General features: G+C 42.0%; 1 protein-coding gene across 2 annotated transcripts in view; it reads left to right on the forward strand.

The window, feature by feature from the left end:
• Positions 1-23,312, forward strand: part of DYRK2 (dual specificity tyrosine phosphorylation regulated kinase 2) — a 28,745-nt gene extending 5,433 nt beyond the window's left edge. For both annotated transcript variants that reach the window (XM_082239696.1, XM_082239697.1), the window contains one exon: positions 14,878-23,312. In XM_082239696.1, the coding sequence (XP_082095822.1) occupies positions 14,878-16,479 (1,602 nt within the window). In that variant the 3' untranslated portion in view covers positions 16,480-23,312. The remainder of the gene's footprint in view (positions 1-14,877) is intronic.
• The last annotated feature ends 2,312 nt before the right edge of the window (positions 23,313-25,624 follow it).

Raw genomic sequence — 25,624 nt, forward strand, 5'->3', positions numbered from 1 at the left:
CTCCAGAAAGGTAGTGTCCCTTTTAGCATAGCTATAAATATTCATCCTCTGAAAACTGAAGTCACTGCAAAGCTTAGACAGACACTTGGAAGGCATAAGTCAATTTTCATATGGGCTCAGTAGATTAGTAGATCAGTCAATCATGGTGCTCAAAAGATAGATTGAGATATTCCAGTAGTTCTGTCAATGATTTGCAGTAGATTAGCAAGTCTTTCTGAATTAATTGTTTACCCATAGTAACGTAAGAAAGCCTGGGCGGGGGGGGGGGGACCACAAGTAGATTTTTGTGTGAAAGGACTGAGAGTTCAGTTCTTGTACTGAAAACAAATCCCTGGGCTAAGCAAGTGCTCAGAGACCTTCCCTGATTCTTTATATATCAGTCTCCCTGTGCCACTGTGGGGTTTTTTTAACCTGGTTTTGGTTGCTGGATCTAGGAGTTCATAATAAACAAAGGAGATCACAGAATCCTAAAGCTTTCCCTCCAGCCCCACGTTAAGTACAGTAGATAATCCTGGTAATGGCTTTCTTAGTCACTGGGTCAAATGGGAAGCCCGCCATGTGGGACCTGTAACAAAATATTAGTGTGGAGTACTCCTTTTTTGTTTCTCGGTCAAGTCAGCCACTCATGTCCACCTCCAGGGTACTCCAGTACATTCCCCCTTCCACCTGGTTATCTATTACCATTTTAGTCAGCATCCTCTGGTCATTGGGCATTTGGGGTTTTTGTCCCCCTCAAGGTTACCCCCCCCAAAAAAATACCTTGGGGGTTCTCCAGACCTTGCTGATACCTCCCTGCTGTTTTTGAATGATGCCCTTTGGGTGTCAAAAGGACCCATAGTCATCTGTGTCTTTCACAGAGGTGATGACGATGTTTTGTTTACAATGCTCAGAAGTCGGGCATTTTCCTCTCCCCCGTGTTCTTTCTGTTACATTGAAAAATAGCCCTTAAATCAATTGCTTGTTACATGATTCAGTTTGAAGAATCTACAAACTTTTATCCTTTTTGTTTGTAATAAGTTCCAATTATATTCATTAAATGAAATTTAATTAAATATATTATATCATCTATTTTGTAAAAAAGCGCTTTCAGTTTATTAAAACAGAAGCTTACTGTTTGTTAACAATCAGATTTAAATTTAAGAAATCCCGATTCTTTTTGTGTGGTCATCCTTTTTTTAAAACCCTACTTATATATGATGAAGTGCTTCTTCCCGCACCTCTAAATAATTACAATCACCAAGTGAAAATGGAGCCTATTTGTACACTCTGAATTACAGAACATCGATTAACTGTCCCTTTAAACACGTTTGCTAATAAAATTATTTGTTGCATTTAAAGCCTTTTTTTCCCTCCAAGGAGCTCAAGCCAGCATATTTACTTTCACCCCATTTTTATCTTCGCAACAACCCTGAGAAGTAGGTTGAGCTGAGAGACAGTGATAGTCTCAATTGATATGCCCAATCAACCACTGTGGAGGAGAACATTCCGTGTGATAAAGGAGATGGGCCTTTAGTGTAGTGGTCCCTGCGCTTGGAGCTCTCTCCCATCACACCTTAGACAGACACTGCCTCTGTTGTCTTTTCAGTGCCTGCTGAAGACCCTTTCAACAGAGATTTTTTTAAGTGGAGATCTTTATCCCAATCTGCAGCTGGTTTTTAAACTATTTTCTAACTGTTTTTACATGCAGAATTGTTTTTAAACGTTTTGTGTTGTTTTTATAATATGGAATTGTTGCAACTGTTTTTATATTTTCATTGCTTTTACACTTTTCTTGTTTCGTAGACGCAACTTGTTTTATTTGTTTGATTGTTGTTTATTTAATTTTTGCAACCCGTCCTGGGACCTTGTGGTGAAGGGTGGGTAAAAAAAAAAAAGCAATTAAAAGTGATTGGCCAGATCACCCAGCGAGCTTCACAGCTGACTTGGGATTTGAATCCACTCTTGAACTCCTGGTATCCATGGTTCTAGTCCAACATTAATCATGGATTCCCTGCAGGGTCAACATATTTACTATGCTTTTATTCCCTGTGAGCCAGTTTGAGCATCGGAAAATGAGCCAGGGCTGTGCTTCACATCTCTGAAGCCTGCCAGCTCTTCCTCAATACCCTAAGGCTTGATTTTGGCAGTAAAAAGCAGCAGCAGCAGCAGCTATATAGTAAACTATTCTGGGTCTAGGTTAAGTGTCCCATTGATCAGTCCAATGCAGTATCCAACGCAATCTGTTTCATCCCAAGCACCTTCCAAGTAAAAACTTTATTCAGGAGGAATTGTCTTTGCATTCCTGAAATTGGTGCAATTGAGTTTTCACCCCTTGTATCAGAGATGGGGAACTTGTGTCCTTCAAGATGTTCAGCTACAACTCCCAGCATCATCCCTGAGAATGAGCCATGCTGGCTAGGGCTGATGGAAACCAATGACATTGGAAGGGCCAGAGCTTATCCACTCCTGAGCCAGTGTGGTGTAGTGGTTAAGAGCGGTGGACTTGTAATCTGGTGAACTGGGTTCACTTCCCCGCTCCTCCACATGCAGCTGCTGGGTGACCTTGGCCTAGTCACACTTCTCTGAAGTCTCTCAGCCTCACTCACCTCACAGAGTGTTTGTTGTGGGGGAAAGGAGAATGTTAGCCGCTTTGAGACTCCTTAGGGTAGTGGTAAAGCGGGATATCAAATCCAAACTCCTCCTCCTCCTCCTCCTCCTCCTCCTCCTCCTCCTCTTCTTCTTCTTCTTCTTTTTCTTCTTCTTCTTCTTCTTCTTCTTCTTCTTCTTCTTCTTCTTCTTCTTCCTGATGTTTGCAATACACTGTCATTTTTACAGCAATCAGAAATGTATGAATTTTCATGTCAAATTTAGCATTTCTACTGATGTCCACCATAGCAAGTTATTTGTGATGTATTGGAAGACTGATCAAAACTGTACCATATCTGTTTTGTAGTCTTTGGAAAGAAAAAAGGCACCAGAGGGGAAATCCAGCGGTCCAGTTCATTGGCCCTTTTCCATTTCCCCCTTGCCTTTCTTTTTATTATAAGAATAAATGCAAAATTCAAGGCAGAGTTTCTTCAGTCTGTAAAGCTCCCTGTAATTCCAGTGACAAGGCAGAGATAATTACAACTTTTAAAACATGACAATTAATTACAGTACTGTTGTTTTGTAAAAGAAAAACCCTTGAAATATGGAATCAAGACCGAATATGCCTATTTTAAAAAGTCCACGGAGGCATTCAAGACAGGAAGAGGAAAGGAGAGAGAACAAAGCAAAGACCTCTTTACTTGAGACAAGCATTTCCATGGAGTTTTTAATAAAGCTTTTTCTGTTTGTGCTCTCATTAGTTCTACTGTTCCCATATACACAAACTGCAGCTGAAATAAATGGCTGCAAAGCATGTTTCACCTGATACCCCCATATGCTCTGCTATATGATGAGCAGCACAGCTGCAGCCGGCTGTCTTGAACAATCCTGCAGAGGAAAATATCTTCTAGAACAATGCACTTAGGAGCATTCTGTTGCTTTCCTAGATTATTTTCTCCCTTGCTGTGAGATAACTTCCTAATGCTTTTATTGATTTATAACAAATAAGACAAACAGAACAAGAGCATTGCAGGAGCCATAGTCCCAATGAGACAGAAAGTAGATGCCATATCAAAGACATGACATACAGATTTTATGATATCCAAATTTCATGATCTGCCATGGACAAAGAGTTATGTACACCTGATTCTGTGGTACAAGAAACTACAGGTATAAGTCTCACCAGATGATATAGACTTGTTCTGGGTTCTCCTTGCCTTTAGAAAAATGTAGTTCATGAGTTTCTCTGCAAAATAGCCAATGCCCACATATTGTACACCAAAGAAAAAGCTGCAGGTCTTGCAACACTTTCTATTTCTGTGCAACGGAGATCCTAGCTGCAGCTGGTTACTAGTTCTTTAAAACGAAAGCTTTTCATTTTATCAACCTATAAATTTGACAAAGATTGCTGTGGAGCAGGTTGAATAGTGTATGTTAAATCCCAGGCATATTTTTTAATCCATTGCCTTATAGGATTGTTCCAGTGAGTATATACAGTACACATTTAAAAACTTTTGGGGTGGTATGTTTGGTTTCTTTGGAAAAAAGAGTAGGAGGTAATCATCACTGTACCACACTGATATATACTACTTATAAGAAGGAACTGTCCAGATATTCTCCAGCAGCTATCAGCTATACATAATACTTTATTATTTATATTCCACCACATCCATGCATTCATGGAAATCATGTGAGAGCCACCTCCTAACTGATGCAAGATGTTGCTTTGGAATTGCATTGGCATCATGGATTCTCTTGTACTTTAATCCTGCTTGCTGGTTTCCTACAGTCATATGGTCAGCCTCTGGGAGAACAGGATGCTGGACTAGATAGGCCTTTGGCCTGATCCAGCAGGCTCTTATCTACTTTAGTTCCTTTGGAGCAAATGACCACAGTGTATCTGTTTGCCAGAGACACGGGTGGCGCTGTGGGTTAAACCACAGAGGCTAGGACTTGCCGATCAGAAGGTCGGCGGTTCGAATCCCCATGACAGGGTGAACTCCCATTGCTTGGTCCCAGCTTCTGCCAACCTAACAGTTCGAAAGCACATCAAAGTGCAAGTAGATAAATAGGTACCACTCTGGCAGGAAGGTAAACGCTGTTTCCATGCGCTGCTCTGGTTCGCCAGAAGTGGCTTAGTCATGCTGGCCACATGACCCAGAATAAAGTGAGATGAGCGCCGCAACCCCAGAGTCGGTCATGACTGGACCTAATGGTCAGGGGTCTCTTTACCTTTACCTGTTTGCCATGGGAGATTTCATAGTGACAGGACATAGCACCCAGGGCTGACTAAAAACAGCTGGTCCCATTTTCCAGGCACTTTTTTATTTTTAAAAAACTATAAAAGAAAATATTCAAACAAAATAGGATTCTCTGGATTATATCATATCTTTATGATCTAGAGAATAATATAGCTGTTCTCTGTATAGGTAAATTATATAGTTAATCAGTAGCATTTATATTTTAGTCTTCAAACACGAGCTTGGAGTACTATAATGGTTCAGCTATCTTTGGTCCCTTTTATAATCAGTATTTCCTTCTCTACACATTCCCAAATTGTGACATTTTGAGATTTCCCAAAGTGGTCGTGTGGTTGAAGAGTTCTGTAAAATAGCATTTTAAAATACATTCTCAGTTCACTTCTTCAAATTCCATAAACTTTAGTTTGGTGTATGCAGCGGGGGGTGGGGTAATAACATAAAACTTTTGGAAATTTCCACCTGGACAGCCATGGGGGAAATACTCTAATAAATAATAAAACTGCAGAGATGTGTGAACTTATCTGGTTGTGAGCAGATCAGTACAAGCCAGAAGAGATAAAAAAAATTGCTGGGATTATTGGGCTTTATTATTACAAGGACATTTTTATGTATCACGCTGAACATTTAGCTCACAGCTTCTTTGCTGTAGCTCATATCCATTGGTTGTGGTGCAGGAAATTAAATTTCACCAGTGTAGTCTTCAGAGACTGCAAACCTACATATCTTAAAATAAAAATAAAAATCAGCCACAGTATCGCCCGAAAATGGCTATTACTGGCTTGGATTCAGGGCCCCCTCTGCATGCATGAGTAGAAAGCACTTCTGCACGTAAGCATGTGTGCATGAGAGAGTGTGAAGAAGAGCCCTGCTTTTAAGATACAAGTGTGATTTCGTTTGATAAGAAGTTTAGGTTATCAGCGGACCTCATTTTAAAGTGGTTGATGCCAGGAGAGGCTAGTCTGGTTATCACATATGGTAATTGCCTGATTCCACAGGAACAACAGCAGTGGGAACAGAAAGCAGTTTAAAATACATGTCTAGCATGGACAGATGGGGTTTCTTCTAGAGCAGGCACCCCCAGACTGGGCCCTCCAGATGTTTTGGGACTGCAACTCCCATCATCCCTGACCACTGGTCCTGTTAGCTAGGGATGATGGGAGTTGTAGTCCCAAAACATCTGGAGGGCCCAGTTTGGGGATGCCTGTTCTAGAGAGAGAGGAAGGTTTCACACCTGCTCTTTCCTCCTAATCACTTTCATCAGCTAACTACTACTGCCTAGTGCTGGTTAAAGGTGAGGTCATGGCTACATGCTTCAGAACTGGGCATTTCCCCAGTGTACACACCACTGAGTGAAATCTTCTCCCATTGGATCCTCCTCACCATGCCTCTACTTTCTAGGCCCTAATTGGCCCTCTTCAGGCCTACCACCACCCTGAAATATGCAAGTTTGAAAAGCTAATTCTTCTTCCCCTGGAATATGTTTTGGAATCGGCCTGTGATTCTCAGATGAAGCGCAGTATAGAAATTAACAACAACAACAACAATATAATGCCATTACACTTGCACAAGGCTAGTGGTTTACATTAATATGTACCTAGATTACGGAACTAATAAGCAAGATGGAGGAAAACACCCATTTGTTTTCCTTTATCTCGTCTGCCCCAAGCTTTCTTCTCAGTAACTTTGTGCAGTGTACTGTAATACATCACATAATTTGGAACTTTGTGCTGACTAGTGAATTGGCAACCCAGAAATGTATCTCAAGCTTAGAAGTTATGTCCATGGTGCAAATTAGCTAGGGAGAGCGGTGATGGTGGGGAACCTTGCAAATTGGGAAATGGAAAGGCTTGTCATCTCACAGATTTATCCCAGGTTATTCTCCCCTCCTTGTTTAGGTACCCTCTGAGACCAGAAAGGGCATTAGGAGGTAGTGGTAGTGTGACCTCAGACAAGAGATGAGGCAGGATTGGGAAGAGACCCTGGTGCAAGAGGGAAGAAGTTTTGCTAGTTTCCCATGAGATTGCAGTCTCTTTTACCTTGAGGGTTCCTTAACTTACAAGAGGGTGCAAAGATGACTGATAGAAAGAGTAGTAGAAAAGCCTTCTTAAGTGGCTGAGAATAATCTTGTTCTACTTTGCATCCAAGCCAGCATCTAGAGGAATGACTCTTAAATTCTGTATGAGTCCCTGGAAGCTTGTCATGGGTTCCACAGTAAGCAGACAAGCTTTCTTGAAAGGCAGCAATTCTGCCATTACCAACATTGCCTTCTAATGTGCAGCCACAGGGGAGTGTTGGGTGTGTCCTGGGACACACTGGTCGCTCATGGTGTTGGTAGGACCCAAAAGGTCTGGCCAATGATTCCCATGACCCATATGACCCAGGGTACTCTGCAGCACACAGGGATCCAGTGATGGAAATCAATCGGTTCCTCAGCAGAAAAAAAATCAATTTGGAAAGTCTGAACTTACGTTGGTTCAGATGCCTCATCCATGCTGGTGATAAAGCAGGTTTGTAAGAATTCATCTTTCCTGGGAATGACTAATTCTGCCAAAGAACATATGTCTGGATCTTCAATTCAGATAGAAGATAGCATTGCGCAAGTCAGCCTTTGTTGCATTAGATTCCAAACTACTTGCAAACTGGGTGTCCCAAAGGGTTTTCTGTGTTTTGGCTCTTCTGTCAGTTTCAGCAGCTAGTGAAGAAGTGAAACTTCCTTAACCCTCTGGCTGGGTTCATATATGGCAGCTGCTCACCCATTCAGATGTTTCTTTGACTGACCGGAGGCTGTTGAATCAGCATGTGGTTAGCAAGTGTATGATCAACTTCCCTTTTCTCATTCATGTTTCTAAAACCAGGAAAGGCTCTCTTCTCCAACATGTTTTCAGAACATCTTGGCTTTGGAGTATGATGAGTTTCCAAGCTCCTATTAGCTGTAAGAATTGTTTCAGTGGTTTCATCTCATACATTTCCAAGCAGCATCCATGGAATAAAATATACCATAGGTTGGGGAAGAGGAGCTATTGGGAGGGCTGGATCTTGAGCTCCCCCAGCAGTGGCAAACCAGTGCCCTATGTATGCTAAAATTTGGTACCCCTACCTTTTATGATCCATTCTACTGTATTGTTTTGGTGCCCTATTCAGCGTGGCGCCCCATGCAACTGTACCAGCTGATGTCAGTTATATGGTGACAACTTGCTCACCTAATTTCCAACAGGGCAGAATTAGCTACTAGCCAGTGGAAGGCAGGAGCTGTATATGGTGTGTCTGTTTTGTTCCTTCCTAAGCTGGCAGAGGGAATCAAAGCTGCTTCAGCTACTCCACTCCATCAAGAAGTTGGAGTCTCTTTGATTAATTCTGTTTGGTTTTACTTAACTGCATATCACAACTATGACAGGGCAGGTTCAGTGTGCACTGGAAGGGAAGAGAAGTCAGAGAAGACAACGACGAACATCTAAAAGCATCAGAGTGGCAAAAGAGGACGTATACAAACTAACCTCTCATGGCTGATTTTCTCAAAGGGATCCAGGGTTGTCAGTCATCTCCTGGGACCTCTGTAGCTTCATTTATCCCAATGCTAATTGCCTCGGAGTTGATGGTCCTTAAAGCCCTCCTTGGTGCACAATTAGAATATTGGGGCTGTGATGAACACAGGCCAGTTTTATCACTGACCCTAACTCTGAAGCCAGGGTGGGGTCTCTTGTCAATTGTGAGCTGCAGGAAAGCTTTCGCCTTGCTAGCAAATATGTTTGCCTGGATGCATTATTGTTGGTTTAACTAGTTTAATTACAGAGCACTTTTTTAATGAAGTTGTGGCCCAAGGGTATGTGCTGTGTTCTGTGTCTTCATTTCAGGGGAGTGAGTGAATTATGAAGCCATTTCTGCATAAGTGGGTTCCTTGCTTTTTTGAAGTGTTCGTGATAGTGTGTAGGCTACCTGTGTATGTACGTTCTGTATACACATTGACTCAGTTCAAACCTCTGAGGTCAGAGCCAGGAACAGCAGAATATGCTCCATATGTTGAATATGCACAGATATCTGAATGATTGAACAGGACTCAGGCTAGGGCTGCTATTTCTGTAAGAAGATATTATTATATTTTGTTGGTTGCTTAATGACGTGGCTTCTCTAGATGATGCACAATTAAGCAATTTAAGACATGTAATAAACATAATACAATCAAAATACACACCAAAATCCAATAAAATTCAGCCCAACATACAACCCTATACATCACCAAGTTTAACTTCACAGATAGGCTGAGTTTAGAAATCATTTACTCCATTCAGCTGGAGTTAAAGGGGAGTGTACCACAGAGTATGTGATTTTAAGAGTGTTGCTTACAGTTACACTAATGTTTTTCCAGTCCTATGGTAACGTCAGCTAGAGTGGGGATAGGCTAGTTGAATGTATTTCATTTATATCCATGACTGAGTACAACAGAATCACGGGGGAATACAACTTAAAGCTCATTTTCATCACCAGCTGAAATATGACTGTGGCTGCTCGTGCTGATTTCTAGTTGCCACATATAGAAGAAGTGTTGTGTGCCAATGACAAGTTGCACGTGTCTATTGTCACACCTTTTGAGAGCCTTGGCCAAGTGCCGCTCAGAGCAGCCTACAAGAATCCTGTATGTCATGGCCATCTGCCATTGAACTTGTTCATAGGAGACAGAGAAGAGATTCTGTGGCGGCTGCATTCCTCCCCAAGTCCTCCTGCTGCTGTGCTATCCAGAACCCAACCATGGTTTGTCTTAGTGTGCCATCTGAACCCAGGCTCATGGTTTGTTTCCTCCAGACAACCCATGAGCTGTAAGCCCAAGAACAAGTCAAATGACTGCTTCTATGAGTATACAAATGAGTAGAAGTTAGTATATATAGCAGGGGTCAGCAACCTTTTTCAGCTGTGGCCGGTCCACTGTCCCTCAGACCATGTGGTGGGCCGGACTATTTTTTGGGGGGGGGGGATGAATGAATTCCTATGCCCCACAAATAACCCAGAGATGCATTTTCAGTAAAAGGACACATTCTACTCATGTAAAAACAAGCTGATTCCCGGACCATCTGCGGGCCGGATTGAGAAAGCGACTGGGCCGCATCCAGCCCCTGGGCCTTAGGATGCCTACCCCTGATAAATAGGGTATTGTGCATGGCACTGGCATGGATACATCTGTAAAGACCAAACAGGGCTGCTATGCTGGAGAGGTTATGAGACCTGAAACTAAGTGGTGCACTTTAGATGTACTCTTTTTGTTGAGACTGGAGAAGATGTCCATGGGTGTCCATGTTTAGCGTTCGTTCTGTCTGGAGAGTTTGGGATAAGATCACCCATGCCTTCAATTAAGAATAATCTGGATTTTAGAGTACGATGCTGCACGCTGAAGGCGTTATTCTCCAGGCCTCACCATTTTTATGTGGTTCCCCACAACTTATCCTGGTCCTCATTAATAGAGCCCCATTGCTGTTTCGGTGATTGTCTCAGACTGTATCCCCGCTGAATGTGTCACTCAAGGAAAAACTTTTAAAAAAGGTATTCAATTAGAATCAGGTTCCAAAATGCTTCCTGGGAGGGTGGTTGTAAAAGGAGAATGGGATGGATAGTACAGTGTTACATGTGCACACATCCATTCCCTTCCTAGAAGAGCATCCTTTACTGAAAAGCTTTGCAACTGGATGAGCATGTGTGAGAGAAAAGGGAAGAATGGTGTGTCTCTGTGTGTGAGCATGCGAGAGAGACAAAGGGCGTTTGTGCTTGGGGTGAAACTCTCTGGTTGCGCTAATCAAAAACTAATCAGATGCTACCCGTTTTTGTCCCCAATCAACAATCTGATATTTATGAGAGGTCGCATTTTGAACTATAGGTTCTGGATACAACTGGACTATTCTTTCCGCATATTTCCTGCAGAAACGGTTGAAAACGAGTGTTTTGGCAGAGGTGGTTCATCTGTATATCACCATTGTGACATTATCCCAGCTTCTGCCAACCTAGCAGTTCGAAAGCACGCCAGTGCAAGTAGATAAATAGGTACTGCTGCGGAGGGAAGGTAAATGGTGTTTCCATGCGCTCTGGCTTCTGTCATGCTGGCCACATGACCCGGAAAGCTGTCTGTGGACAAATGCCGGCTCCCTCGGCTTAAAAAGCAAGATGAGCGCTGCAACGCATTAGTCGCCTTTGACTGGACTTAACCATCTAGGGATCCTTTACCTTTTATCTTTACCTATTATTCCTAAATGGTGGGATACTGTTTGGCAACAAGCCAGCTAGGAACAGAATAATGTAAATTTCAGTGTGTTCTTATGGGACTCAGGAAGAAGGAACCTAAATAGATCTGATAAACTGGTAGTAGTTCAATAAAAGGCATATCCTTATTGATTCTGACTCGTTCTCAGTGACCAACACAGCAATCTTATAGCCAAACAAGTTTCTAGGAAATTGATGTAAAACAAACAAAAGGTCACTCCTCTTTCACACACAACTCTTTCTCACTTGTATCCTTTTCCCCACCCCAAAACACCATTGCAGAGGGAAATGTTGCCAAAGATTTGAACAAATAGATCACAGGATATTTTCCAACCCAGGGTTTACAACACTTAATGTTCTTAATTATGGGGGGGGGGTTAGTTTTGTGGCTCTGTGCTTGTGCTAAATGGACTTGTTGAATGTGTGTCAATGAGGACAATACTATTTTCATTTAAAAGAAAGAAAGAAAGAAAGAAAGAAAGAAAGAAAGAAAGAAAGAAAGAAAGAAAGAAACATGAACACTACCAGATGGGTGGTCTTTGGATGTGAGTGGGAATGGCATCATCCAAGTTATCTTCCTTTGTTGTGGCATGTACAGTCATACCTCGGGTTACAGACACTTCAGGTTGTGTTTTTTCGGGTTACGGACCGCCAAAACCTGGAAGTACTGGAATGGGTTACTTCCGGGTTTCAGCAGTTGCGCATGTGCAGAAGTGCCAAATCGTAACCTGCGTGTGCGCAGACGCGCCACTGCGGGTTGTGAACGTGCATCCCGTTCACGTTCGCAACCCGAGCGTCCACTGTACTGCGCTCCTGTTTGAGAAAGGTCCTGCAACTACAGTAGCAGAAGTTCTGCAAGCATAAATGGGACTGAAATGGCCCTTAACATTTATGCTGTAAGTAGTGAGGGACCACGGTAGTTTGGCCTCGACATGTACCTGTGGAAGTGGCCGGCAGGACTGCGTGGGTGGGGCTGCCTTGCTCTCCTCTCTTCCCAACACAGGGCGTGACTGACAGTTGAAGAGGGAGAGAAGGGCAAGGCAGCAGGAAGTGCACTGTAGGTGCAGTATCAGTAGCATCGGCCCACACTGTGCTGATCTCCTCATTGCCTTGTCTCCCTCTCCCTCACAGTAACCTTCAGCAATGCATGGTGTTCGGAGAAGAGAGCAATATAGCCTCTCCAGCACAGCCCTGTCAGCTGCTGCTGCGTGTTTGAGGGTCACAACTAATTTCTTAAGCCAGAGAGTCATGACTATATTTTTCAGATGTATATAATTAGCATGGTAACGCACTAGTTGTCAGGCCATAGCTCATGCCTTGTGGGGTGCCATACAACCTCTATGGATTCAAGTCACATTTGATTTTTTGCTTTCCATGGTAGTCTGAGCACATTCGGAAATGTTACTGCTACCGCAATTTCCCCAGCTTTTTGGAGCAATCAAGGTTCTTCCTAACCGAGGTGTTCAAAATCACAGGGTATCCTTAAAGTCAGGATGGCAAAATAATGTTGCCCTGATATCAGAGGCTTTCTGATATTTTGCTGCTTCTGGAGACACTCACTGATAGGAAATGGGGCATTACCTGGAAACCTGATAATATGCTGTGACATAAAGCTGTTGGATACCCTTAGTCCTCCACATTTATATGCTGTTATTTCTCTGCAACGTGTTGATTTGTGGTGCAAAGGTGGCAGGTACATGGGGAATTCTCCCCTAGGGTAGGGGTTTGGCTAACAAAAGTTTGGGTCTTTGAATCCTCTGTTTCAAAAACACATAGGACAGCAGCTGAAAAACTTACACTCCTGTTTCAACAGAAGTTGCTCTTTATCTCTTTTGAAAGACAGTTTTCTTTTCTTTTTCTCTTTTAAAGTAATTTTGGCATTGTGGGAAGCAGTAGCCCCTCCAGATTGTGAAGTATGTTGAACTGCCAAAAATGTGTGCAGGAGGCTGTAAAATAATGAGCACTAGAGACAGATTTTTAATGTATTATTATTATTGTAATTTTTAAATGAAGCTGCTCCAGAAATGTTACATTGAAGAATTAGGGTTAGACATAAAGGGGTTGCAGGTGGAAGGGTGGATAGATAATTTAAAATTACCCCCTTTCCTTCAATGAGAGAGCAAGTCCCTCAGGTGGCATTCTGTCCACCAGTAGCCTTAGAATCATAGAATCATTGAGTAGGAATAGACCACAAGGGCCATCGAGTCCAACCCCCTGCCAAGCAGGAAACACCATCAGAGCACTCCTGACATATGGTTGTCAAGCCTCTGCTTAAAGACCTCCAAAGTAGGAGACTCCACCACACTCCTTGGCAGCAAATTCCACTGTTGAACAGCTCTTACTGTCAGGAAGTTCTTCCTAATGTTTAGGTGGAATCTTCTTTCTCGTAGTTTGGATCCATTGCTCCGTGTCCGTTTCTCTGGAGCAGCAGAAAACAAACTTTCTCCCTCCTCTATATGACATCCTTTTATATATTTGAAACTGGCTATCATATCACCCCTTAACCTCCTCTTCTCCAGGCTAAACATGCCCAGCTCCCTTAGCCGTTTCTCATAAGGCATCGTTTCCAGACCTTTGACCATTTTGGTTGCCCTCCTCTGGACACGTTCCAGTTTGTCAGTGTCCTTCTTGAACTGTGGTGCCCAGAACTGGACACAGTACTCCAGGTGAGGTCTGACCAGAGCAGAATACAGTGGCACTATTACTTCCCTTGATCTAGATGCTATACTCCTATTGATGCAGCCCAGAATTGTATTGGCTTTTTTAGCTGCCGCGTCACACTGTTGGCTCATGTCAAGTTTGTGGTCAACCAAGACTCCTAGATCCTTTTCACATGTACTGCTCTCAAGCCAGGTGTCACCCATCTTGTATTTGTGCCTCTCATTTTTTTTGCCCAAGTGCAATACTTTACATTTCTCCCTCTTAAAGTTCATCTTGTTTGTTTTGGCCCAGTTCTCTAATCTGTCAAGGTCTTTTTGAAGTGTGATCCTGTCCTCTGGGGTGTTAGCCACCCCTCCCAGTTTGGTGTCATCTGCAAATTTGATCAGGATGCCCTTGAGTCCATCATCCAAGTCGTTGATAAAGATGTTGAATAAGACCGGGCCCAAGACAGAACCCTGTGGCACCCCACTAGTCACTCTTCTCCAGGATGAAGAGGAACCATTGATGAGCACCCTTTGGGTTCGGTCAGTCAGCCAGTTACAAATCCACTGAGTGGTAGCATAGTCACGACCGCATTTTACCAGCTTCTTTACAAGAATATCATGGGGCACCTTGTCGAATGCCTTGCTGAAATCAAGGTAGGCTACATCCACTGCATTCCCTTCATCTACCAGGCTTGTAATTCTGTCAAAAAACAAGATCAGGTTAGTTTGACATGACTTATTTTTCAGAAATCCATGCTGACTATTGGTATCACAGCATTCCTTTCTAGGTGCTCACAGACTGTTTGCTTAATTATCTGCTCCAGAATATTCCCTGCTATTGATGTCAGACTGGGCGATAATTATTTGGGTCCTCTCTTTTCCCCTTTTTGAAAATGGGGACAACATTTGCCCTCATCCAGTCTGCCGGGACTTCGCCTGTTCTCCAGGAATTCTCAAAGATGACTGCCAGTGGTTCTGAGATCACATCTGCCAGTTCTTGATCAACTCCAGTGGTTTAAATGTACGAGACTTTGGGTATAGGGATTTGGGTGGACAAGTCAGTCACACATTTTTTGAAAAGCCCTATCCCATCAATCTTTTATGCTGTTTAGGAAGCCTGTGGGTTGGTGTTTTTTTTAACTTGAAAAATATGCTTTATATTTCAGGTTGGTGGAAATAAGCACACAATGAATGAGCACCTACATGTTGCCAGTCACGGGCAGATCCAGGTTCAGCAGCTGTTTGAAGACAACAGCAACAAAAGGACCGTTCTGACGACACAACCAAATGGGCTTACAACAGTAGCGAAGTCGGGATTGCCGGTGGTGCCAGACAGACAACTGGACAGTGCTCATAGGCGGCAGGGGAGCTCCAGCTCTTTGAAGTCTACAGAAGGTCCAGGGAAGGTGAAAGCCTCCCCCATGATGCCAGATCAAGCAATGAAGCAATACATGCAAAAACTAACAACCTTTGAGCATCACGAGATCTTCAGCTACCCTGAAATATATTTTGTGGGTCCAAATGCGAAAAAGAGGCAAGGTGTTGTTGGTGGTCCAAACAACGGGGGATATGATGACGACCAGGGTTCTTACGTGCAAGTTCCTCATGACCATGTGTCCTACAGATACGAGGTCCTGAAGGTTATTGGGAAAGGAAGTTTTGGGCAAGTGGTGAAGGCCTACGATCACAAGATGCATCAGCATGTGGCCCTGAAGATGGTGAGGAACGAGAAGCGTTTCCACCGTCAAGCTGCAGAAGAAATCAGAATCCTGGAACACCTTAAAAAGCAGGACAAGGATAACAACATGAACGTGATCCACATGCTGGAAAACTTCACATTCCGCAACCATATCTGTATGACGTTTGAGTTGCTGAGCATGAACCTTTACGAGCTCATCAAGAAAAACAAATTTCAGGGCTTCAGCCTGCCCTTGGTCCGCAAGTTTGCCCACTCGATTTTGCAGTGCTTAGATGCTTTGCACAAAAACAGAATAATTCACTGTGACCTTAAACCAGAGAACATTCTGTTGAAGCAACAGGGTAGGAGTGGCATTAAGGTGATTGACTTTGGCTCTAGCTGTTACGAGCACCAGCGTGTCTACACTTACATCCAGTCCCGTTTCTACCGCGCTCCAGAAGTTATCCTCGGTGCTCGTTATGGGATGCCCATAGACATGTGGAGCCTGGGCTGCATTCTAGCCGAGCTCCTAACAGGCTATCCCCTCTTACCAGGGGAGGATGAGGCGGATCAGCTGGCTTGTATGATAGAACTGCTGGGGATGCCTTCTCAGAAATTGCTGGATTCATCCAAAAGAGCAAAAAATTTCGTGAGTTCTAAGGGTTACCCCCGATACTGTACCATTACTACCTTGTCTGATGGTTCTGTGGTGCTCAACGGTGGCCGTTCCCGGCGGGGCAAATTGCGTGGCCCCCCAGAGAGCAGAGAGTGGGGGAGTGCGTTGAAGGGATGCGATGACCCTCTCTTCCTTGACTTCTTGAAACAGTGTTTAGAGTGGGATCCTACTTTGCGCATGACGCCTGGTCAGGCTTTGCGGCATCCCTGGCTAAGGAGACGTTTGCCAAAGCCTCCAACTGGGGAGAAGACATCAGCGAAAAGAATAGCAGAAAGCACTGGTGCTATCACGTCAATTTCCAAGTTACCTCCTACTTCAAACTCAGCATCAAAACTGAGAACTAATCTGGCACAGATGACTGATGCCAATGGGAATATTCAGCAAAGGACAGTGTTGCCAAAACTTGTTAGCTGAGTTTGAATAACCTGATGCTGATAAAAACAAAACAAAAAAAAACATTATGTCACTGAGCCTTACTCATATGAAAAAGTAGCTCAGATTTCTATTTTTATTTGCTCGGTAACTTCAAACATTTGTATTTTTTCAGCACTCACTTTAAATGTGTAAGAAAAGTTGGTTTTGATTTTATATATATATAAAAATAACATGGGGACAATGCTTTAAGTTTTTATACTTTTTTAAAAATGTTTTTTCTTCTAAACTACAGTTAGCCTTACTATGGAATATTAGTGTGGCACAATAAGTCTCAGTGGCAGGCCACTGGTTGCAACCTAACCATCATACATTCTAGTTTGATGGAGAGCAGGGTCTACGTCCCTCTCCCACCCCATAGCTGATACCGGCATTTCTTGGAGTGAACTTTTAATACTTTCTTATTCCTGGTTTTTGTTATAGCAGTAGATTCCAGTCCTGCAGACATTTACCTGCATTTTTGTTTGACGATACAGAAAACATTCAGGGGTACAAGTCAGACACTCTGTATGACTCTTTTTAAGAATTTCTATCCATAAGTATGGATCATGAACAGATTTCTACATTATACTTATAAATATTTATTATATAACGTGAAAAAGTTGCATCCGTAGAGGGCTTCCATCAGGTGCGTTCACAGCAGCGCCTTGCTTACCCCAGATCTCAATTGGCTGTTCCCTGTCAGATATTCAGGGCTTCTCTGAATGCTATGGATCCTAGCGTAGACCGGTACTGCCATTCCAGCTTCCTTTATACTGTGGGAATAGACAGAGTTTAACAGTTTCAGTCGCTGACTCCTGCATCAGCCTGTTCAGCCTCTGTGTTACCCAGAAAACTTGTCGGTTTGGTACCTCAAATAGCCTTGGCTGTTCCTTCTGACTCCCATTTCCAAGCTCTTAGGTCTTTTTGATAGAGGCAGCCAAGATGATAGGAGGCACTCTTTTCCTTCCACCACGTTCTGTACTGTGCAATTCCTAAGGCAACCTCTGGATGGATAACTAGCATTCATTTCTACACATGCTACTCTTTTTATAGGCTGTGAAAAACTACTGCAGGAGTAGCCAATGCGGTGCCTCTCCCAGATGTTGTTGGGCTGAAATGCTCATCATCTAGGTCGGCTGTGGCTAATGGGGGTTGGGAAACACCGCCCCTGAACCACTGGGCTGTATCAAATTAGGCACAAACGTAATTTAGCTTTAGGATTGGGGCTCCATATGGTGATATACACCTGCGCTCCCCTCCCCCTCTTCAGTTCTGCCCCACTGATTTCTAAAAGTGGCTTGCTAAATTTGAATATGAAAGGGGATGGGCAAACTGTGTTGAAATGCATTCTCCATAAACAATGCAGACATACTGGATTATTTCTCTTGCTGAGCATGGGTTCAGGCCCAATTTATTGGCTTGGCAAGATTATCAGGCGTGCTAAAACTCCAAAGGATTGGCTCAGGACTAGTGCAGTCCCAACACCGCACGTGTGCACGGGTGGGCAGATAACGTTTGTGCAATGCACAATTGCCAGGTTCACCAGGTCCTCTCCTAATAGTTCTCCCTCAAATCAGCAGAAGCATTTATTATTATTATTTGTATAAGCATCCTTAAAATGATTAAAATGTTCTCCAGAAATGAACTAGCACCCATACTAGAATGTTAGGTCATATGTATTTTTTTAAAAAAGCAGGAAGGTGAAGATGTGAACTCTAAAATTTGATGTCATTTCTAAAGGCAAAGTCATGCAAATCACAATAATTTATGCAGAATTTTAAGCATTCAGAACCCATGACATGCACATTTGTATTCTACCCCCCCCAATACACTTTCGCTTCTTTAAAATCACTTAGCCGTTTTCCCATCATCTAGGTATTTTCCAGGTGTATCTACAAAGTTCACTTCCCCACCCCCCACCCCAAGACTGTCATAGGCCGGGTTCACATGACACACTAAGCCAAACCTTGGTTTAGCAAGATGGTATGAGCTTAACAGGGACGTGGGTGGCGCTGTGGGTTAAACCACAGAGCCTAGGACTTGCCGATCAGAAGGTCGGTGGTTCGAATCCCCGAGACGGGGTGAGCTCCCGTTGCTCGGTCCCTGCTCCTGCCAACCTAGTAGTTTGAAAGCACGTCAAAGTGCATAAATAGGTACCGCTCCAGCGGGAAGGTAAACTGAGTTTCCGTGCGCTGCTCTGGTTTGCCAGAAGCGGCTTAGTCATGCTGGCCACATGACCCGGAAGCTGTACGCCGGCTCCCTTGGCCAATAAAGCGAGATGAGCGCTGCAATCCCAGAGTCGGCCGCAACTGGACCTAATGGTCAGGGGTCCCTTTACCTTTACCTATGAGCTTAACAAGCATCTGGAGAGAAGCTCACAGGCACTTTGCTCCTCCCCAATCCTTTTTGCTACCACAATAAGTAGTGTGTTGGTCAAACTGGGGCTCACGGTTAAGCCATACCTTGGCTTGGCTTAGCATGGTAGCAAAAGGGATTGGGGACGGGTGAAGTATTGAGGCAACCTAAAAAGTCATCCAGCCCAACCCTCTGCTCAGTAGGAAATGTGCTGCTACAGCATCCCTGTCAGGTGGCTACCTAGCCCATGCTTAAAAACATCTCACCAGATTAGTCTTCAGGCCCAATCTGCCAGGAAATTCTCCCCTATAATCTGTGCAAGAGCATTATAATGGGGCTTGCACAAGAGAGCATCCTCTTGCCTCACAGACCATCGTACCTTTAGATCAAAACAGCCTTCTGAGGCTGACATTATTTAGCTTTTGATGTAATCTGCATTTGGGCTTTTAAAATGTCACTCTAAAAAGCAATATACTATCTAACAATTGGCGCTGTGCTGTGTGTTACAATTGTTGTAGGATACATCTTTACACACCTGTGTATGCATATCAGGTTTCCCAGATGTGTGTACTGGAGTGTTTAAACATGCACTCACATGCATGTTTGTTCTTTTTTGGGGGGCATCGTATGCATTTTGTGCTGAAAATGCCTTTGTAACACCAGTATTTCATGCAACAGTTGCATTGTGTAGCACTGCCACCGATACCTGGAGATACTACTTGAATATTTAAGGGGATGCCTGTGAGACTTCTACTAACCTGTGGAGTTGCATCTATTCTTCTCATGCCCTTCGTAGAGGATCATTCAGATTTGTCAAAAGCCTTGTTGAAACAAGTACATGTGATTGTTTTTTTTAAAAAAATAATTATAAAGAGCAAATTAAGAGGTGAGACGACTTTTAAAAACAGACTCCGTGTAGGATGCGCTTTGTAACCCTGGTATACTCCAAAAGCTTGTATGGGGAGAAAAATTAAAAGACAATTACGGTTTTGTGTTGCACCATGAGAGTTAAAGAAAAGTTTGAAGGAACGAGTAGACATATATGTGAATTTTTCTGTATATTCGCATTCTTATCGCAGTGATAGGTTAACCCGGTCTATTTCAGACACCTTGGACTTGTTCACATATTTCTCCTGTCCAAGAAATACATTTTTTTATCAGGTGGTCAGAGAGTACCAAGTTAAAATAAATGTTGTAAAGCCCATGTTTCCCCTTGCTTTCTCCTTATGGGGGAGGAGAGCCAAGAGCCAGGACCTGGCACCAGGTTAAGATTTCTCCCTGGCAAGTAGCAATTGAACATAATATAATTCAGATAAAATTTGTTCTGCATTATAAGTTTAGTTTCCCAAAGCAGGCACAACATTGGTTTTAACAACATTTATTGCGCATGCATTGATAATGATATTTGAAGAGTTTCAAGCTTAAATTGAGAGGGTTGTGGATGCTAGAATTATTTGGTGTGATTGCAGAAAGCTTCAACATTATAACGTTGTTTATATGCACAGATCTAATTACAGTACCTGTAAAGATGTCCTTAAAATAACTACTTAAAGCATGGTCCCCAGAGAAAGCCAAGAAAGTTTCCGGTCCATTTCCTTTTTTTGAAATTCAGATCATTCATTTCGAAAACGAAAGCAGCATTTTTTCGTTCACTTAAAGTTTGGTTAATGGACATCAATAAGAAACGATGAATTCTCAGGAAACATAATAAAACTACTTGCCAAAATAATAATAATGAACACCCACCCAACCCCAACCCCTTCCATAAGTAAATCTTGACTAAAAGAGATGATGCTAATTAATAATGTTTAATAATGTTAGTTATTGGCTAATATTTAATCTCCCCCCCTTTTTTTTGCAAATGTAACTCCTTGACCTTAAATGACACTAAATTATTTATAGTATTAAATGTACACCTTTCTATATTGTGTGGCTATGCAGTCTGTGAGTGTATCAGTAAAAGTGACTTTGGGATCTCTGTATCCATAGCTTCCCATGACAATTGGTTTGTTCACCATGGCACTGACCTTGATTCTGTCTGGGGCTGCCAGGGCTTGGACCTCCTGAAAGGACAACATTCCCCTTTCACTTAAACGTTAAGGCAGTCCACAACCACAAAGGTTATATGTGGAGTCTGGCATTTTGCATTGAAGTGAACGAGGAAGCCCTTGCATTCCAGGGAGCGCATCTGTATGTACAAGAAGCTCTGTGTAGAGCTGAAGTTGCTCCCCCCCCCAAAAAAAAAACCCATTCATTGGATTAAATAAATTGACGTGTCCATTATATTTTTAACACAGCTTGGAATATGTTAACATAGATAAATGGGAAAGATACATAATAATCACGAATGATTCGTGAGCTAAAACCCTTAATTTTATCTTTCTTCTTCTTCAAATGACCAGATTTTAAATGCCAATAGTGCATTTGCGGCTGATCATATTCATAGATGCTACCAGAAACTTTTAGGCCAAAAACAGTGTGCAGAGCAATGCTAACGTAACGAAAACTCCTGTAAAGGTTACAAAAAAAGAAAAAGAGGCAGCCATCTGACAATTTTCAGTAACTTGGCTTCTTTTTACTGTAGCGTGTTTATAATTGGAATGGGGAAGGAAAAGGAGGAAAGGGAAGGGGAGGGGAAAAAAACATTTAAAAGCATGCTGCCTCTTGCTTTGACACGGTTTTGTGTCTAAGGGCTCTAATTAGTTGGGGCTGATAGTTGTTGGCTTGGAAACATTGCTTAGCCTCACATGTTGCCATTGTCTGGGGACATCTGAGCTCCTTTGCAGAAGTAGAAATAGCACGGTGTTGTCTTGTGTTTGGCTGCAGTCTCATTTCGGCCGGCTCTTGCGCCGCCGGAGTGCTGGCCAATCCCTTCTCCAGTGTGTCGATGCAACCGGGAGGATGGGCTGGGGGAGCGAGAGGAGTGCAAGATATGTAGAGGGTTGAAATTGTGCCCTTGATGTTAACAATGTGCCTTTTGTTACGAACAACACCATGTTGTGGAGCATGCAACGTTGTCTCTTTAACCCTTTGAACGCTGTGCTATGTAGTAAGGTTGAAATCTTATTTTTTTAAAAAGCATGGTACCTGTCTTAAATACGTTTCCATGAGCAGAATCCACTAGGAGCCTCTCCCGTTGTTGCATACGCCTCAGTGAAATGAACGGCAGTTCTGCAAGAGCATTCCAGGGTCCTTTTTGGGGTGACCCTTGGTTATATCTCTTGGACATGAGGAGAAGTTTCTGGCTGATTTTGCCCTGTGTTTTCAAAGCCTTAATATAGATCATAAGGCAATCCTACTACTTAGTGATGGAACAGAATACTCTCTTGTAGGAATTTTCATGCTCTTTCAAGGGTTAAAGATGGCACCTCGTAGTAGTTAGTGGTAACCTTAACATCATACTGGTTTCTTTTCTTTTAAGAACTATGTTTTTCTTTGTTTTGTTATGACAGCACTAGGCAGAATCAACTGTATTTGTAAAAAGGAAAAAAAAATTACCTCAAACTGTTTCATTTTATAGTGAGAATTAATCCCAGGGCATTTGGTATGAACCAAAGTGCATTCCTTTTCTACGTGCCTGGCTCCAATAGACGTAGCCAGGGGTTTTTACAATTTGGGTGCAAGGCATTTTAATGCCCCTTTTACCTTGATGGGTGGTTTGGGGGTCATGAAGGACTCCTTAGGAATGTTTTTTTCTTTTTAAAATGGCACTTCATGGCTACCATCAGGCAGCCTCCATTTATTAGAATGCGACTTGTGTGAAACCGTGTGGAAGTGCCATTGAAATGAATGGAGGCTGGACAGCAACAATTGCAGGAGGGTTGTGTTTATTAAAGTAGCAACAGGCTGCGTTATAATCTTTAGGCACATGTCGGAGTTCTTCGATTCTGTCTATTTTTCATAAAAATCTTTTGTTTTCCAAACAGAGGTATCTGGTAAACACAAATCCGTTTTAAGAAAGATTTTTATGTAAGTAAATATTTTTGCATTGCCCACTTCAGATGCTACAGTAGCATTGAAATAAAGAAAGCATTTGTGAATTAACATTGTTTCTAGGGGGCTTGTACATCTGTGCTACAAAATACAAAGTAATATGAAAAAAGTCATCACATTTACTCAGCTCAACTGCTACAAGTATGTCTAAGGTGTACATTGGATTTCTTTTTCTTGAAAAATAAAGAGCAACAACTTAGACACGTGACTGTAATATGCTGCAACTGTGTGTACTGAAAACATGTGAAAAAAAATGACTGAATGTGGATTGTGTATATATGTATGTAAAAATTTGTGTGAGATGCTGCTGCTGTCGACAGCCACTTCACATTAAATATGTTGTAGTGGGTTTTAATTCTAGTGGCCAGTTTTATAATACTTACGTATTGTATAGCTGATGACAGGAGTTAAGACTGTTTTAGTGAATGTTTGTTACATTTATTGTTGTGGCCAGAGATCATTTCAGAATAAAAAATTATGTCCTACATGACTCTCTTTCTGTTTTAAAACTAGGTTTGTTTGTTATCAGATGTGCTAGTGGACCTAGAAAAAATAATAATGTTATTATCAGTTATAACTGATAATTTTTATTTTGTGTTAATCATACCAAGAGTGGCAAGGAAAAAAGATATTTTTAATGCATAAATTGGCAGCTTCTCTCAACCATAGGTTTGGAGAAGCAGACAAGCAAGAAGTGTACTCTCCTGAGTTTGAGAACTATGTACAATGGACCAAGTTGGTGCTGGTTCCGTTTTGTCAGTGGAAACCCAGAGTAAATTGCTCCAATGAATGTAGCTCAATTCAGGTCAGGTCAAATTTTGATTGTTCGTAGCAAAAGAAAGCCACAATGAAATTTCAGATGAACTCAAGAAATCAAATTTGCAAGTAGAAATATTGCAAATATTATGTATATGAAACACAGCAAATAAAAGGCAGAATCAAGGATAAAGAAGCAATACAACGAAGGATAAAATAGCTATAAAGTAAATAATAAAGCTAGGAAATAAGGGCGTTATCATAACCATTGATAGTTATCTTTGGAAGCACGTATGGAGGACTCTTTGCAGCAGCCAGTTAAAAGAGACCCCCAAAAAGTCAGCATCTGACAATAGGTAAACTATCTTTTCTTGTCAATTAATACATTTGTGGAATGTGCGAATATCCTGGCATCTTTTCTATCTAATCTGCCCAAACTCAAGCACCATTAAATCCCATTGCTTTTAATGGGTGAGATGAACATCTGTTTAATTCTACCATTAAAATGAGTGGGGATTATGAATACCTATTAACTTTTACCTGTGTAAATTTACAGTTTAAGAAAAAGGGGAAAGCAACTTCCCCAGTTCATTGAAACTGGATGCCCATTTCACACAATGAATTTTGCGGTGAAATCTGCAGTAGCCACAGATCTTAATGTTGCTTACTCTCAAGTAAGTGTGTTAATGACTGGAGTCCAAGAGACTTTTTGTGTTTAATGGCAGTGCTTTTTTTCAGGAGCTACTCATGGGTAGGCAGTATCTGCACCACTTCTTTGTTGTTGTTAAAAAGTGTGGCACTTTTTTAAAAAAGGAGACTTGAAAATCTGCCATTTTCTCTTCCAGCAGCTCATATCTTTTGATGCCAAACCCAATATTGCTGTGTTTTGTTTATTTTTAAGGCTTCCCTTTGCAGGTTCCCCTTTGTTCATTTTCTGCATCTTGCACAGCCTTCTTTTCTGTAGACAACTCCGTTGCCTCTTTCTTCTCCTGCTCCCTCATTAGCACATATCAGAATGTGTTAAGTAGCATTTTCAATACAAACAAGAACAACAACCCCACACATACAAAAAAGGCAAGAAGAGGAGGGGAGAAGAACAATTAAATGTCATTCCTGCTGTTATTTTTGTCTGAACCAGAACTCTTGCCAAGATGCTTTCTAAATTATTTCCCACATTTTGTTTTCTTAGGTGTGGTGGATGGTGGAGGGGTAGTGAATGTTGTTCTAAGAGGGGCCTCCTCCTGCTCCTTTGCAACAGCCCAAATGTTCAGCAACGCAAAGAAAACAATAATCAGTGTATCCCAGAGAGAATGGGCCTGGAAGTTGCCTCAGGGCTTTGCATGGCTTTGGCCAATGTGGAGGGAGAGAAGGGGCAGATTCCAGATTCTTACTAACAATGAGTAGTTGGGATCTTTTAATAAGCACCCTTGTAGAGGGTGAGGTGTGTGTAGTTTTAAAATCGACCAATACAACAATACAGAATTACAGAAATAATACCAAACTAGCAGGTAAGTCACACAATCACCTTGGGGAAGGTGTTAATACTTTCTGTTTCTCTACTGAGACCCAACCTGAACTCTTCTGAGGGGGGAGACAAAAATCTATGCAGTGCTTTATATTCTGAGAATATTATTATTATTGTTATTATTATTACATTGCCTCTTGTTTGACTGGACTCAAGGCAACTTACAGATAAAAACAAGAAATGCTTAGAAAACTTAGAAACTTAGAAAAAAATATCATTAAATAAAATTAAACATTGATAGAATTAATACTGTATACATACAGTTAGCATTTCATCCCTCTGATATGCCTATAATGTAGTGATTACTATTATTATTCCCAATTTAAAAATAGTGAACTGAGGCTGAGAACTGAAATATAAGTTACCTTCTAAACCCATCATTCTTATCTGCCTAAATATGCTGGTGATATTAGTTTATACAATATTTTTCACAACTTCCCTTTATACCTTTCAAGAGTTGTTTGGCTCCACGAAATCCACTGTGGTACCTAAATACTGTGGTACTAAATACAGTGG

Source organism: Podarcis vaucheri (assembly GCF_965113315.1).
Source record: "Podarcis vaucheri genome assembly, chromosome: 10".
Taxonomy (NCBI): domain Eukaryota; kingdom Metazoa; phylum Chordata; class Lepidosauria; order Squamata; family Lacertidae; genus Podarcis; species Podarcis vaucheri.